Consider the following 12,698-nt stretch of genomic DNA (forward strand, 5'->3'; position numbering starts at 1 on the left):
CGGTCTCTCCAGTCCCTGATCCGCCGTGCTCTGCGTCATCTCCTGAGCTATTTCACTGGGCTTCGCTAGTAGTACGAGTGCACATACATAATGCATGGCTCTGGCTATGTCATGCTCTGTGTGTTTTTGATTCCGTTCTCTCTTTGAAGACCTTGTCAAGCCATTGATCCCAGTCACCCTCTGCTGGGGTGACATTAAAGGCACGCCGCTTGCATGCGTGAGAACCGTGGAAGGGCGGGTCGATGAAAAGCTGCTGTTTCTGCAAGGTCACTTCGGGCTGGAAATCATACCTAGCACAAACACAAGTCAGCCTGACACTGAATATAATTACTGTAAAATTTAGGGGTTAAGTCTTCCAGGGGATTCAAAAATGCTAAATACGTATGTTTAATTTAGCAGCTGTGGCTGGCAGACTTACGGACACACACGCACACACACGCACACACACACACACACACACACTCACTGGGGCCATACTGACACCCATGTCTGCAGAGCTAGTTCTGCTGTCTACACGCATGGGCCCAAATAGAAGCTAATTGCAGGGGAGTCACCAGACGAAGCAACAACTTTATCGGGTGCTGCTGCTCACTGGAGTGACAAGAGAGAAGAGTGTGTGTGTGTGTGTGTATGTACTCGTGTTGGAGGGGGAATTATCAGGAAGAGAAAAACAGATACAGAAATAAAGATGTGTGTGTGTTTGGGGTGGGTGGGTGGGGGTGGGGTTTACAGACGAGGTTGCTGCTGGCCTTGTCAGCGCCCATCAACACCCCCTCCTGTCACCAGAATCAACCAAAGAGAAGTGTGCAACATCCTGTTGTGACTGGAATAATCACCTATTGGACCACAGGGTTGCCCATTTGTTCTGAAAACATCCCTCTACTTGTGCACCACTTACAGCTCATCATCTTAAGTTAACTTCACCAGTTGTGCAGGTTGAAAAAGGGTTGATGCATGGCTGTCATCTGGACTAGTGGATCAGGTGGCAAGCTGGACCGATTCCTTCATTGCTCACACCTGTCAACTCTCTTCAGATCACCAGGAGTTAGGGCCTTCCCACTCAGGACTGCTGACTTGGTACAGGCTATAAGTCTTCCGTACTCGCAGCGTGACCAGGTGATCTTATTGTACTAGGCAACCACAGCATGTCGAATTAACTGTCGAATGGCTGTCATGGTGCCACAGAGCTGCAGCTCATCTGTGCTGACACACACGCACACGCACCCGCGCGCACACACACACACGTAGGTGCATCTGTAAAGCCACCCACTCAGAATGGCCATAGAGAGGACAATAAACGTGTTATGTCCATTAAACCAACCCATCAGCATCCTCTAGGATTTGGCCACAAACTGTTGGCGTAATCAGATTAATTCAACGGGTTTAATTTGGAGCTGTCAAGAGTTTGTATGTATTTTCTCTGGAGACACGTCAGCAGTAGGCATCCGTAACTTATTAAAAGCTGATTAAATCCTGATTAAGATGATTCCCTCCTCTGCCCTGTGCTGGCGGGTAACACGGAGCCCTGTGCGACTGTCAGGATTATGGCGTTTCACTGTGAAAGTGTGAGTGAACGACTGAAGTATCCGGAACAGTCCTAGAGTGAACTATCGCCCTTCCTGGGCAGGATGACGTCACGCTGATACTTAACCAACAGAGAGATGCGAGAGGGCCGTCTCCGGTTTATGTATGGTGCTCCTGGGATCACTGAGCGTGTGCGTACAAGCTACTATCATCACCAAGCCAGGATTCGAGCTGTTGTGTCTCCATCTCCCTCCGTAAGCAGACTGCTCACCGTCTGGCCCCAACACACAAACGCCCCCTAGCAGCGATCGACTGAACTCACCGTAAATGTTCATCTTCCTTTGAACCGTGGGTAAGAAATAATTTGCTCTTTTATGCAGCCACATAAAACAGATTAAATATAACCCCCACGCTTTCTGCCTCCCACCCACGCTCCATACAGGGTGGCCATGATCGTTCCTGAGTTGGAGTGACGGTCCACAGTGCAGTGATGGTCACTGACAGCAGCACACTCCTAGCCATGAGAACAAGCGCTTACGCAACCCATCCATTGTTATTGCCTTGTCAGCGCCGTTTAACATAAGAATCACACCAAGGGTAGGCTGCTGTGCATAACTGTTAGTATACTGGTAGCAACAGGTGATTGGCGAGGGCCAACCATTATTCATACTAACAGTCCGCTACGGCAGGGACGGTAAAACAAAGTATTCGAGACAGAGACAGTATAATTTACTGGAAATGATGGGATTTTTACCAACAAAAAGACACAGAAATAAAGTGTGTCACCCGAAGTGTGTCACCCCTAAAGTCCTTAAAGCGGTTGTATCGGATCATGGCTAGCTGTGCTTATTCCAGGATGTGTCACATACAGTATGCTGTTTGCAGAATGTTACTGGAGACAGGGGGAGACAGAAAGAGAGAAGGGGACTAAGAGAGAAGGCTGGAAGAGTGAGAGAGGCAAGAATGGATGACCAGGGACAAAAACAAAATGTAAGTGAGGGAACAATGTGGTGCTGTTTTTGTCCACAGGAAGCAGCTCAGCATGTGAAGAAACTTCACACCTTTAAGACACCTCTCTGACACTATTGCTATATCAGAACGTAACACTCTCACAATATGCGTGTCGTCAGCAGCACTGCAAAGCTATTTATACTGGTCTCCATCTGTGAGGTGACAGACCCAAGATTGAGGAAGAAGTCAAGTGTAGAAGACTCGACGTGTATATAAGCTAACTGGTTCAGAGGTCAGTGTGAGAGCTGTGTTGTTGTAAACATGCCTCTAATGCGCATGCACTCATGCACACACTAACCCAGGCATTTTGAGGGAGACCCCGTCCCATCCTGGTGATGTCACAAAGCGCCTGTTTTTCTCAGATGGAATGATTTATTTGTAATCATGGTAGCATTATAATAAAACAATGAACATTGAAAGCACTGACAGTTTAAACCAAGGCCACTCACATGGCATGCACAACCCTGCAGTCACAGCAAGACGGAACATTCTACATCGCATCAACACTCCGTTTTCTGTTTCCCTCTTCTCGGCTTCTAAAAGTCCCCCCTTCCTCTTTCCAATAGACTACCCCCCCCCCCACCCCCACAAGTCTTTTTTTATTTTCTTATATGAATTTGTTGTTCTTTTATTAATTTTTTGTTCCTTTAAATATATTTAATATAAAACAAGCCAACAGATGATGAATCTACCATGTTGTGACCAACACCCCCCCACACACAATCCTCTGCTCCTGTGTTCTGTTGGTTTGCTTGGAGAGAGGAGAGCAGCTGGAGAGATGAGCACGTTTACTGGGAGTGCTTCCCCTCTCTCTCTCTCTCTCTCTCTCTCTCTCTTTTTCAGTTTCTCTTGTAGGGAATGCAGAGAGGGACGAAAAATAAACTTGTTCCAAAAGGTGACGGCACATTAAACCCCCATTCTTGCCCTCCTAACCAGAAATACAACAACAATAAAAAAAAAAAAATGATTTTTTTTCTCTCTTAAAAAAAGTAATAAAAAAAACGAAACAAACACAAAGTGAGGAGTCCCGAGTTGGAGGAGGAGTGTGCTGGAGGCTGAGTCAGGAGCCTGGTCTACTGGAGGCACTTTGGCACAGAGCAACGGCCCCACACACACCAGAGGACAGGCGGAGAGATGGAGGGGATGAAAGCATGCAGAAGTGATGCGGGGAGAAAGAGAGGATGAGATAGGTAGGAGAGAGAGAGAGAGAGAGAGGGACATTTGACAAACGTGGAGGAAAAGACCAGCCTTCACTCCTTTATTGTCCCAGTTTTTGGGGGGAGGAAGAAAAAAAAGCGAGGGATCTTCGGAGGAGAGGACGATCGAGCCACTGCAGAAATGGTGGGATGAACAGGTTGACGTGGGGGGGGGGGGGGGAAGGGGGGGGGGGGGGGGAACGAGAGATGAGACGAGGAAGCGGGGGAGAAGCGGCTCTACAACACGTCCAGTTAAAGGTCTCTTCATCTCGGTGGAGGAGGGAGAGAGGAGGGGGGGTTTGAGTCAGGAAGAGAGGGAGGGGGCTCAGCACAGGGCCCCTTAGACTCAGGTGTGGGGGTGGAAGGAGTGGTGGGGTTGTGATCCAGAAGTAAGCGAGCCAGTTAGGCAGTCAGTCGGACAGTCAGTCGGACACAGGCGTGGCCAGCTCCAGTTGACCCCCCCCCCTTCCTCTCTGCCCCTCCCCTCTCCCTCCAGGCAGGGCTGTGATAGGCTGCGTGTCCTGTCCGTCAGGCTCACAGGTAGAGCTCCTTGGATCTGATATGATGCAGCTTCTCCCGCAGCATGCGGAAGGAGGGTCGCACAGCGGCGTCCAGGGTCCAGCACTGCTTCATCAGGTCATACACCACGGGGGGGCAGCCGTCCGGGGCGTCCATCTTGTAGCCCTTCTCCACACGAGGCACCACCTCCTTCAGGGGCTGGGTGTGTGTGTGTGCGCGCGCACGTGGATGTTTGTGTATTTTGGTGTGTATGGGAGGGGGGAGGGCAGAGACATGGTTAGAATACCAGTTGAGAGATCAAAAATACAGTCAATACTGCCCTCTGCTTGTTACAGGAGGAATGGGCAACCGGTGAGTCAAGCAGCAACTGTGATTTACTTACAATTCTGGGGTAAGGCACACGGCCAAAGGAGTAGATCTCCCATAGCAGGATACCATAGCTCCACACATCTGACTTGGTGGAAAACCTCTGGAAAAAGGAAGCTCTGGTCAAAACCCACATGGAGACACATCTTGGCGGATGCCAAGATTCTTGAAGATGCTTCCTTTTCTTTCCTGAATCCCCCTCTCCCTCCGTCTGTCCGTTCCTGCCCCCCTCACCTTCTCTCTCAGGGCCTCTGGGGAGGTCCACTTGACGGGCAGCTTGGCCGTGTCCTGTGTGGACGACGCCTCTTTGGTCAGGCCAAAGTCGCTGACCTTGGCGATGTTGTCATCGGAAACCAGCACGTTGCGCGCTGCCAGGTCTCGGTGGACAAAGTTGGCGGCCTCCAGGTAGTCCATGGCTTCACACACATCACTGGGAGGGTGCAGGGAGGAGGAAGAGAGACACAGAGAGAGAGGGGAAACACATTCACAGAATGAACGATATTTTGGATATTTAACACATTTCTAAAATGACTACATTGAAAAATGCATTAACATCTGACGGCATCAACAAACAATGTCTTACAGTGAGAATTTCAGTAAGCAGTCCCCATCCAGCACAGTTCGGCCTCGAGACCGCAAGTAGTCCACTAGACTGCCCTGTAGAGGAGGGAGAAAGCGAGGGAAAATGGGCGAGGGAGGGAGGGAAAGGGAGAGCTGTCAGTCTCCACCATGGCCACAGGCTCCATCCCTCCATACCGGGCTGTGCGCTGTGCAGTGTGTCTGACCTTGGCCATGTACTCGGTGACGATGTACAGGCTGCCCCTCTCCTCCAGAATCACCCCCAGCAGCTGGACCAGGTTGTTGTGTCTCAGCTGCCTGCAGGACAATGTCACACACAGGGTTCAGGGAGAAACGCATGCGCACGCACGCACGCACACACACACACACACACACACTGTAAGGAGTGTGGCGTGGAGCCTTACGTCATGACGGAGGCCTCTGCGATGAAGGCCTGTGCTGTGGCGTCGTGTTTGATGCACTTCACCGCTACCTTGGTACCCCTGTAGTCCCCGACCATCACATCTGGAACACACACACACACACACTGTCGAATCACACTTCTGCACTGAAGATGGCAGTAAAGTCAAGTCAATATGCAGTTTGACACACGCGTGTGGCCACTAATTCACATCATGAGATATGAAGAAGCATGAGCCAAGCACTGGTCAGCAGGCATGCTCACCTCCAAACTCCCCTTTACCAATGGTCTGCAGAAGCTTGAGCTCCTTCCTGTTCAGGGCCCAGCCACCTGGGGGAACACATGGAGGGACGGGAGAGAGAGAGGCAGAGAGAGAGACAGAGAGAGAGACAGAGAGAGAGACAGAGAGAAAGAGAGAGAGACAGAGGGTCAGTAGTTTCACCAGGCCCACCTTCCTCTCCCCACACAGACCAGAACATTTGCCCTTAGCCAAAGTAACTAATAAGTATTTAAATGAATTCCCGATCAAAGTCATTAGTGTCAGGTTTACTCAGAGGTTTGGACTGTGTGTGAGAGAGAGTGTGAGTGTGAGAGAGAGTGAGGGTGAGAGAGTGAGAGAGAGAGTGAGCGAGAGAGCGAGAGAGTGAGAGAGTGAGAGAGTGAGTGAGTGAGAGAGTGTGTGTGTGTGTCCTTACTCCTGGAGAACTCATCCTGGGCCGCCACTGTCCCCTCCATCACTTTGGGCTTGATGAGTCTCGTACAGAGTCCGTCTGCGTCTTTGGTGTAATGCTGCAACCAGGAACAGGAGGACCAAACACAGAGAGAGAGAGAGAGACACAGAGAGAGAGAGAGAGAGAGAGAGAGAGAGAGAGAGAGAGAGAGAGAGAGAGAGAGACACATAGATAGTGAGCGAGGTGAGTCGATGTGTCAGCCCTGCTGCTCAGCAGCAGAGCAGGAGGAGGCCGCCCGTGAGCCCTGGGAGGTCTGGGAGAGGGCTTTGGGAGAACACACGGCAGGACGAGCGTCCCAGGTGGCCAGTGGGAGTGGTTAACACAGCTGACCTCTTCCACTTGAAGGAGCACGGGCGCCAACTTGTCTCCCTGGCAATTATACAACGCGAGTAACGTTTCCTTCCACCAGGGGGCAGCATGGTGCAGGAAGCACCACCTCAGTGCCTGTATGAGGCGTCAGTGTGCGGAGTGCTCTAGCTAGGGGATGTTGTACATGTGAACACATGTCCCACTTCAAGGCCAGGCACAACAGTGCTCCAGCTAACACAGTTCAGGGGCCCCCAGTCAACCTAGCTTTGTTGATTTAGCATTTCAGCATTGAGAAAATCATTAGAACTGAGGTATGTATGAGTCAAAGGAGGGTTTTCCTTGGCATGCTGAGGAAGGAAACTTCCATATGGTTGTGAAGCTGTAAGAACAGGAGTAGGTGACGCGTGTGTGTGTGTACACGCAAAATAATCCCTTAAAAGGCTTCAGAGGCTGTTTGATTGTCATTGTGTGGTTCGTACCGCAAATCCCACTGGCTGCCAGTCTATTGATTGTGGAGCAGTACCTGTGTGTGATGTGTGATGTGGTCATTGCCACAACAATAACGAGCCATGGTTCTGTGTGTGACTGTTTCCACCAAAATGCTCAGTATGTGTGTGTGTGGATCTATATGTAGGCTGCAGTGACAGGCCATTTAGAGGCTCGGGGTGGAAAGAGAACAGACAAGAAAAATACACAAGAATTTAAGGAATTCAGTCACAGGCGCTATTATCGAGAGCGGGAGGGAGGGAGGGGAGGAGGGGGAGAGAGAGAGAGAGAGAGAGAGTGAGGGAGCGAAGGAGGGAGGAAGAGGGCGAGCCAAGCCGAACACTCAAGGGAACATCACCAGAGAGAGAACATGAAAGATAGAAAGAAAGGAGGAGGGAGAGAACGGAAGGCGGGGTGAGCTGAGCCAAGACCAGGAGTGTGAACAAGAGAGGGAGTAAGAGGAGAGGGGAGAGGAAAGAAGGGAGAGAGAGGAGGAGGGAGGAGAGAGAGTAGAGGGGAGAGAGAGTAGAGGGGAGAGAGAGGAGGAGGGAGGAGAGAGAGTAGAGGGGAGAGAGAGTAGAGGGGAGAGAGAGGAGGAGGGAGGAGAGAGAGTAGAGGGGAGAGAGAGGAGAGAGAGGAGGAGAGGGGAGAGAGAGTAGAGGGGAGAGAGAGGAGAGGGGAGAGAGAGTAGAGGGGAGAGAGAGTAGAGGGGAGAGAGAGGAGAGGGGAGAGAGAGGAGGAGGGAGGAGAGAGAGTAGAGGGGAGAGAGAGTAGAGGGGAGAGAGAGGAGAGGGGAGAGAGAGGAGGAGGGAGGAGAGAGAGAGTAGAGGGGAGAGAGAGTAGAGGGGAGAGAGAGGAGAGGGGAGAGAGAGGAGGAGGGAGGAGAGAGAGAGTAGAGGGGAGAGAGAGTAGAGGGGAGAGAGAGGAGAGGGGAGAGAGAGGAGAGGGGAGAGACAGGAGGAGGGAGGAGAGAGAGTAGAGGGGAGAGAGAGTAGAGGGGAGAGAGAGTAGAGGGGAGAGAGAGGAGAGGGGAGAGAGAGGAGGGAGGAGAGAGAGAGTAGAGGGGAGAGAGAGTAGAGGGGAGAGAGAGGAGAGGGGAGAGAGAGTAGAGGGGAGAGAGAGGAGAGGGGAGAGAGAGGAGGAGGGAGGAGAGAGAGTAGAGGGGAGAGAGAGTAGAGGGGAGAGAGAGGAGAGGGGAGAGAGAGGAGAGGGGAGAGAGAGGAGGAGGGAGGAGAGGGGAGAGAGAGGAGAGAGATGAGGAGAGGGGAGAGAGGAGGAGAGGGGAGAGAGGAGAGAGAGAGGAGAACAGGAGGAGAGAGTAGAGGAGAGAGAGAGGAGAGGGGAGAGAGTAGAGGGGGAGAGAAGAGAAGGCAGGAGACTGGAGAGAGAAATGTGGCTGATAGTGTGACGTTATAATAAGAGGCTATTCAGTTCCACCCTGCTCCTGGGCCAGCTATCCAGTCCACAGTAATGAGAGAGATAAAGAGAGAGATAAAGAGAGAGAGGCCTAGTTGAGCTGTGGTGGCCAACTATCTCGCAAATCTCTCCTCTCTGATCTGTCTTCAGCATAAAATACCTCTCTCCAATCTCCAGTCGCCAACACACGCTCTCCCCTGTGTGTATGTGAGGAAGTTGGGGTTTCAAGGGAGCTAGAGAGAGAACCTTGTGTGTGTGTGTGCTGGTGTGTCCGCCCCCCCCCCCCCCCCTCCCCTCCCTGTGTGAGTAAATGACATCCTGGAGCGGACCTCCTCACCTCCACTAACTGCATGAGGTTCTCAAAGTACTCCTCTTCGTCGATGGTGAGCTTGCCGTTGTGGTAGATGATGCGGTAGTGCTCCACCTTGCCGTCGCAGCTCACACACAGGGTGTAGTCCCCGGGGTAGTTGGTGCTCTCCCTCACCAGGAACAGCCCCGTCTCCGGGGGGTAGAGGAGACGCTCCGCCTGCTCCCGCGGGATCTTCCCATGGAACCATCTGGAGGGACGGAGGGAGACAAAGAGGGAGAGAGAGTCAGGGCCTCGGCGAGTACGTAGCCTAAGCTAAGGTCGGCCCCTTGGTGACGACTCCAGATGTGCCTCAGCACAGCCCAGCGAGCTGGCACTCACAGGCCTGGCACTCACAGGCCTGCGTGGAAAGCAGAAGTAGGGCCAGGTGTCTCCACAGAGAGGCAGTTTCAGAGGGCAGGGGAACACCAGAGGGTTTCCAGTCGGTTCCACTTAAGCTGTGTGTGTGTGTGTGTGTGTGTGTGTGTGGGGCATCTGAAACAGCCATTTAGAAGCACCTTGGACCTTAACAACAGGAAACAATGTGCACGCACATAAACCCTGACATGACACACTCACACACACACACAAAGTGGGGGCTGAGTCGGAAACGAACACACAGGCAGCAGCAATAACAGGAACATGGTCTGAGGCGAGACGCTGGGCCCAGCAGACCCCTGACAGGAGAGTGAGAGCTACCACAGCTGACCCCTTCAGACAGTTAACACACTCCCACACTGCTAAACACACACTCACCTCCAAGTACAGCCTATAAACTCCGGCCTTGGCAGACGGCCAGACAAGCTGCAGGTCACAGCAGGACTTTACCAAACTCACCAGCTCTCATGGGAAGCTGTCCAGCTGTGGCTCACTGTTCAACATCTCACCTCCCTCAGCCCCGTCTCTGCTCCATATCATTCTACTGCGGTTGACCCTCGGTGCACTAGGACCCAGCGGGCCGGCCACAGGAGGAGGGCATCCAGACCTACAGGCCCTTTGTGCCCTGGTGACTACTGGGTCATCAAGGTGCTCTAGTCTAACTGATGAAGCCTCATTCCCTATCCCCTCCCCCTCTCCGTCTCCCTCTCCGTCTCCCTCTCCGGCTCCCTCTCCGGCTCCCTCTCCGGCTCCCTCTCCGGCTCCCTCTCCGGCTCCTCCCCTTCCCTCCATTGCACAGACAGAGTAGGCAGGCAGTCAGGGAGGAAAACAGGAGGCAGGCAGGCAGAAAGACACACACACACACAGACAGAACAGGCTCCAGTGCAAAGCAGCTTAATGCAGCTGGAGGTGATTAGATCAGCGAGAGAGAGCAGCTTCTCCATGGACGGCAGGATCCTTAACTCCCATTAATCTGAGTGTGTCAGACCCAAGATAACACACACACACACTCTCTCTGTTCGAGAGGGCGAGATAGTTGGTAAACAATCCATTGGACTGTTGACAGCAGGGCTTATGTCGCTTAGTGTGTAGCCTAGTGTGTAACATCAGGTGTAGTTTTGTGCCTCTACTCCTAATCCAATAAGATGACTGGAATGGAGAGGGAAACACATCTTATTGACAGTGCTGAGGAAAACTAATTTGAGGACAGCACTGTAGGGACAGAGCATGGCAATCTTTTCTCCTCCACTGTCTCTCCCGCCTGTCTTTCCTCTTTCGCTCTTTCAGTGTCTTTCTTTCTCCCTTTCTAGTACTCCAGCAGGAGCAGGATTGTCTCGTTGTACTGTTGACCAGCAGGGGGCAGTGGAGAGTGGTCAGCATGGAGCATCTATCCATCTAGAGCCTTGAGAGGGTCTGGGGAGCTGGACAGAGCCAGAGAGGACCTCCAAGTACGACATCTGCAAGTCAGCCACGAGGAGAAAACCCTAGCCAACCTAGCCATCATGGATATATGTGAGTGAGATGAGTGAGTGAGAGAGAGAAAGAGAGAGACAGCCTCTAAGGCCGGCCTTTGTCAGCCGCTCAGTGTAATGGCGGCTGTTTGCTCCGCATCACCTGTGGGGGGACGTTTGCATAAGTCCCTCGTTTGACTTTCCTCTTTTGAAATAGCATCATCAGAGAGGCCGATTCAAATTAGGCCTAAGCTTAGACACTCAGAGACAGAGAGAGACAGAGAGAACCAGATAGAAAGAGAGAGAGAGATCTAGGGAGAGATAAGAGGGCAAGCGAGACCCAAGAGAGGGAGAGCGAGAGACATGGAGAGAGAGTTGGGGTTTGTCCCCAGCGCTGCAGTAGCAGCGTACTCACGGCATGAGGCTCAGCTTCCCTCCAGACTTGACCCCTTCCCTCTTCTGGACGTAGTTAGCAGGGATGGTGCCCACTCGGCCCACTGTGTTTTTAGCTTTGTACCAGTTTGGATCCTGGAACGGTCGCGGAAAAAAAAACGTCATGGTTAAATACTGTCGTTTGGAATCACCAGAAATAATACATTTGTGTGAATGGTTTGTGTGTTGACTGGTGATAAATTATTACATTTGTTTATTAAACTGCTGGTTGTGCAACAAATTCCCCCCTTTGGAATAGTAACGATTACCTTGACATTGACTTACAAGTAAAAGAAACACAAAAACATGTATTTTATGTTGCTAATCAGTATGAAATGACAACATGACTAATAGAAACACGGGGAAAAAAACAAAACATGAACGCGTTCCCTATGGTAACCGTGACGGCAGAATGCTCGACGTACCCTAGTGACAGCTATGATGGTGAGCACATCTCCTTTACAGAAAGGCAGGTCCTCTTCATTGGTGGACTGGAAGTTGTACTTTGCTACACACTCTGTGCCTGGCGACCAGGCGGCCTGGGGGGGGGGGGGGAGGGTGGGGGGGGGGTTGATGTCACAAACCCATTCCTAGCGCAAGTACTCAATTACAGATTCAGAGTTTACACAATAGGAGCGTGAGTGACACATGAATTAGTGTAGCATCTTTGATTCCTTTCCGTTCTTTCTGTATAGGATTCAAGCCCTACATTTATCCTGGCCTGGCATGCAGTGTGGTGTCTCTGGTGATCGTATAGTAGCTCCTAACAGTAGCAGTGTGGTGTCTCTGGTGATCGTATAGTAGCTCCTAACAGTAGCAGTGTGGTGTCTCTCTGGTGATCGTATAGTAGCTCCTAACAGTAGCAGTGTGGTGTCTCTGGTGATCGTATAGTAGCTCCTAACAGTAGCAGTGTGGTGTCTCTGGTGATGGTATCGTAGCTCCTAACAGTAGCAGTGTGTGTCTCTGGTGATAGTATACTAGCTCCTAACAGTAGCAGTGTGGTGTCTCTGGTGATAGTATAGTAGCTCCTAACAGTAGCAGTGTGGTGTCTCTGGTGATAGTATAGTAGCTCCTAACAGTAGCAGTGTGGTGTCTCTGGTGATAGTATACTAGCTCCTAACAGTAGCAGTGTGGTGTCTCTGGTGATAGTATAGTAGCTCCTAACAGTAGCAGTGTGGTGTCTCTGGTGATAGTATAGTAGCTCCTAACAGTAGCAGTGTGGTGTCTCTGGTGATGGTATAGTAGCTCCTAACAGTAGCAGTGTGGTGTCTCTGGTGATGGTATCGTAGCTCCTATGTGACAGCAGCAGCTGTGGCAGCAGAGATGAAAGGACAGGGAGAGTGCAGAGCAGCAGGTAGCTGTGGGGGAGCAGCCTTCCCATCACCTCAGCGCTCTGTTCCTGAAGCACTGCAGTGTGCTGTGTGTGTGTGTGTGTGTGTGTGTGTGTGTGTGTGTGTGTGGAAACACGTGGCGTGTGTGTATGGGAGAGTGAAAGGTGTGAGAGAGGACGGTGTGTGAGAGCTCCTTTTACCTGGATCCCAGACATGGTGAAGG

The 12,698-nt window shown here is 51.6% G+C and overlaps 1 protein-coding gene across 1 annotated transcript; it reads right to left on the bottom strand.

Moving 5' to 3' along the window:
* Nucleotides 1-3,120: 3,120 nt before the first annotated feature.
* Nucleotides 3,121-12,692, bottom strand: LOC124481947 (tyrosine-protein kinase CSK). Its single transcript, XM_047042246.1, has 12 exons — nucleotides 12,676-12,692; nucleotides 11,570-11,683; nucleotides 11,128-11,240; nucleotides 8,875-9,094; nucleotides 6,291-6,384; nucleotides 5,860-5,925; nucleotides 5,600-5,699; nucleotides 5,402-5,492; nucleotides 5,200-5,273; nucleotides 4,851-5,046; nucleotides 4,633-4,719; nucleotides 3,121-4,448 (listed from the first exon to the last, which is right to left on the bottom strand). Exons 1-12 carry the CDS (start codon nucleotides 12,688-12,690, stop codon nucleotides 4,266-4,268), a joined length of 1,353 nt encoding a protein of 450 aa, XP_046898202.1. The 5' UTR covers nucleotides 12,691-12,692; the 3' UTR covers nucleotides 3,121-4,265.
* Nucleotides 12,693-12,698: the final 6 nt, after the last annotated feature.

This window comes from Hypomesus transpacificus, chromosome 19 (genome assembly GCF_021917145.1).
Source record: "Hypomesus transpacificus isolate Combined female chromosome 19, fHypTra1, whole genome shotgun sequence".
Classification (NCBI taxonomy): domain Eukaryota; kingdom Metazoa; phylum Chordata; class Actinopteri; order Osmeriformes; family Osmeridae; genus Hypomesus; species Hypomesus transpacificus.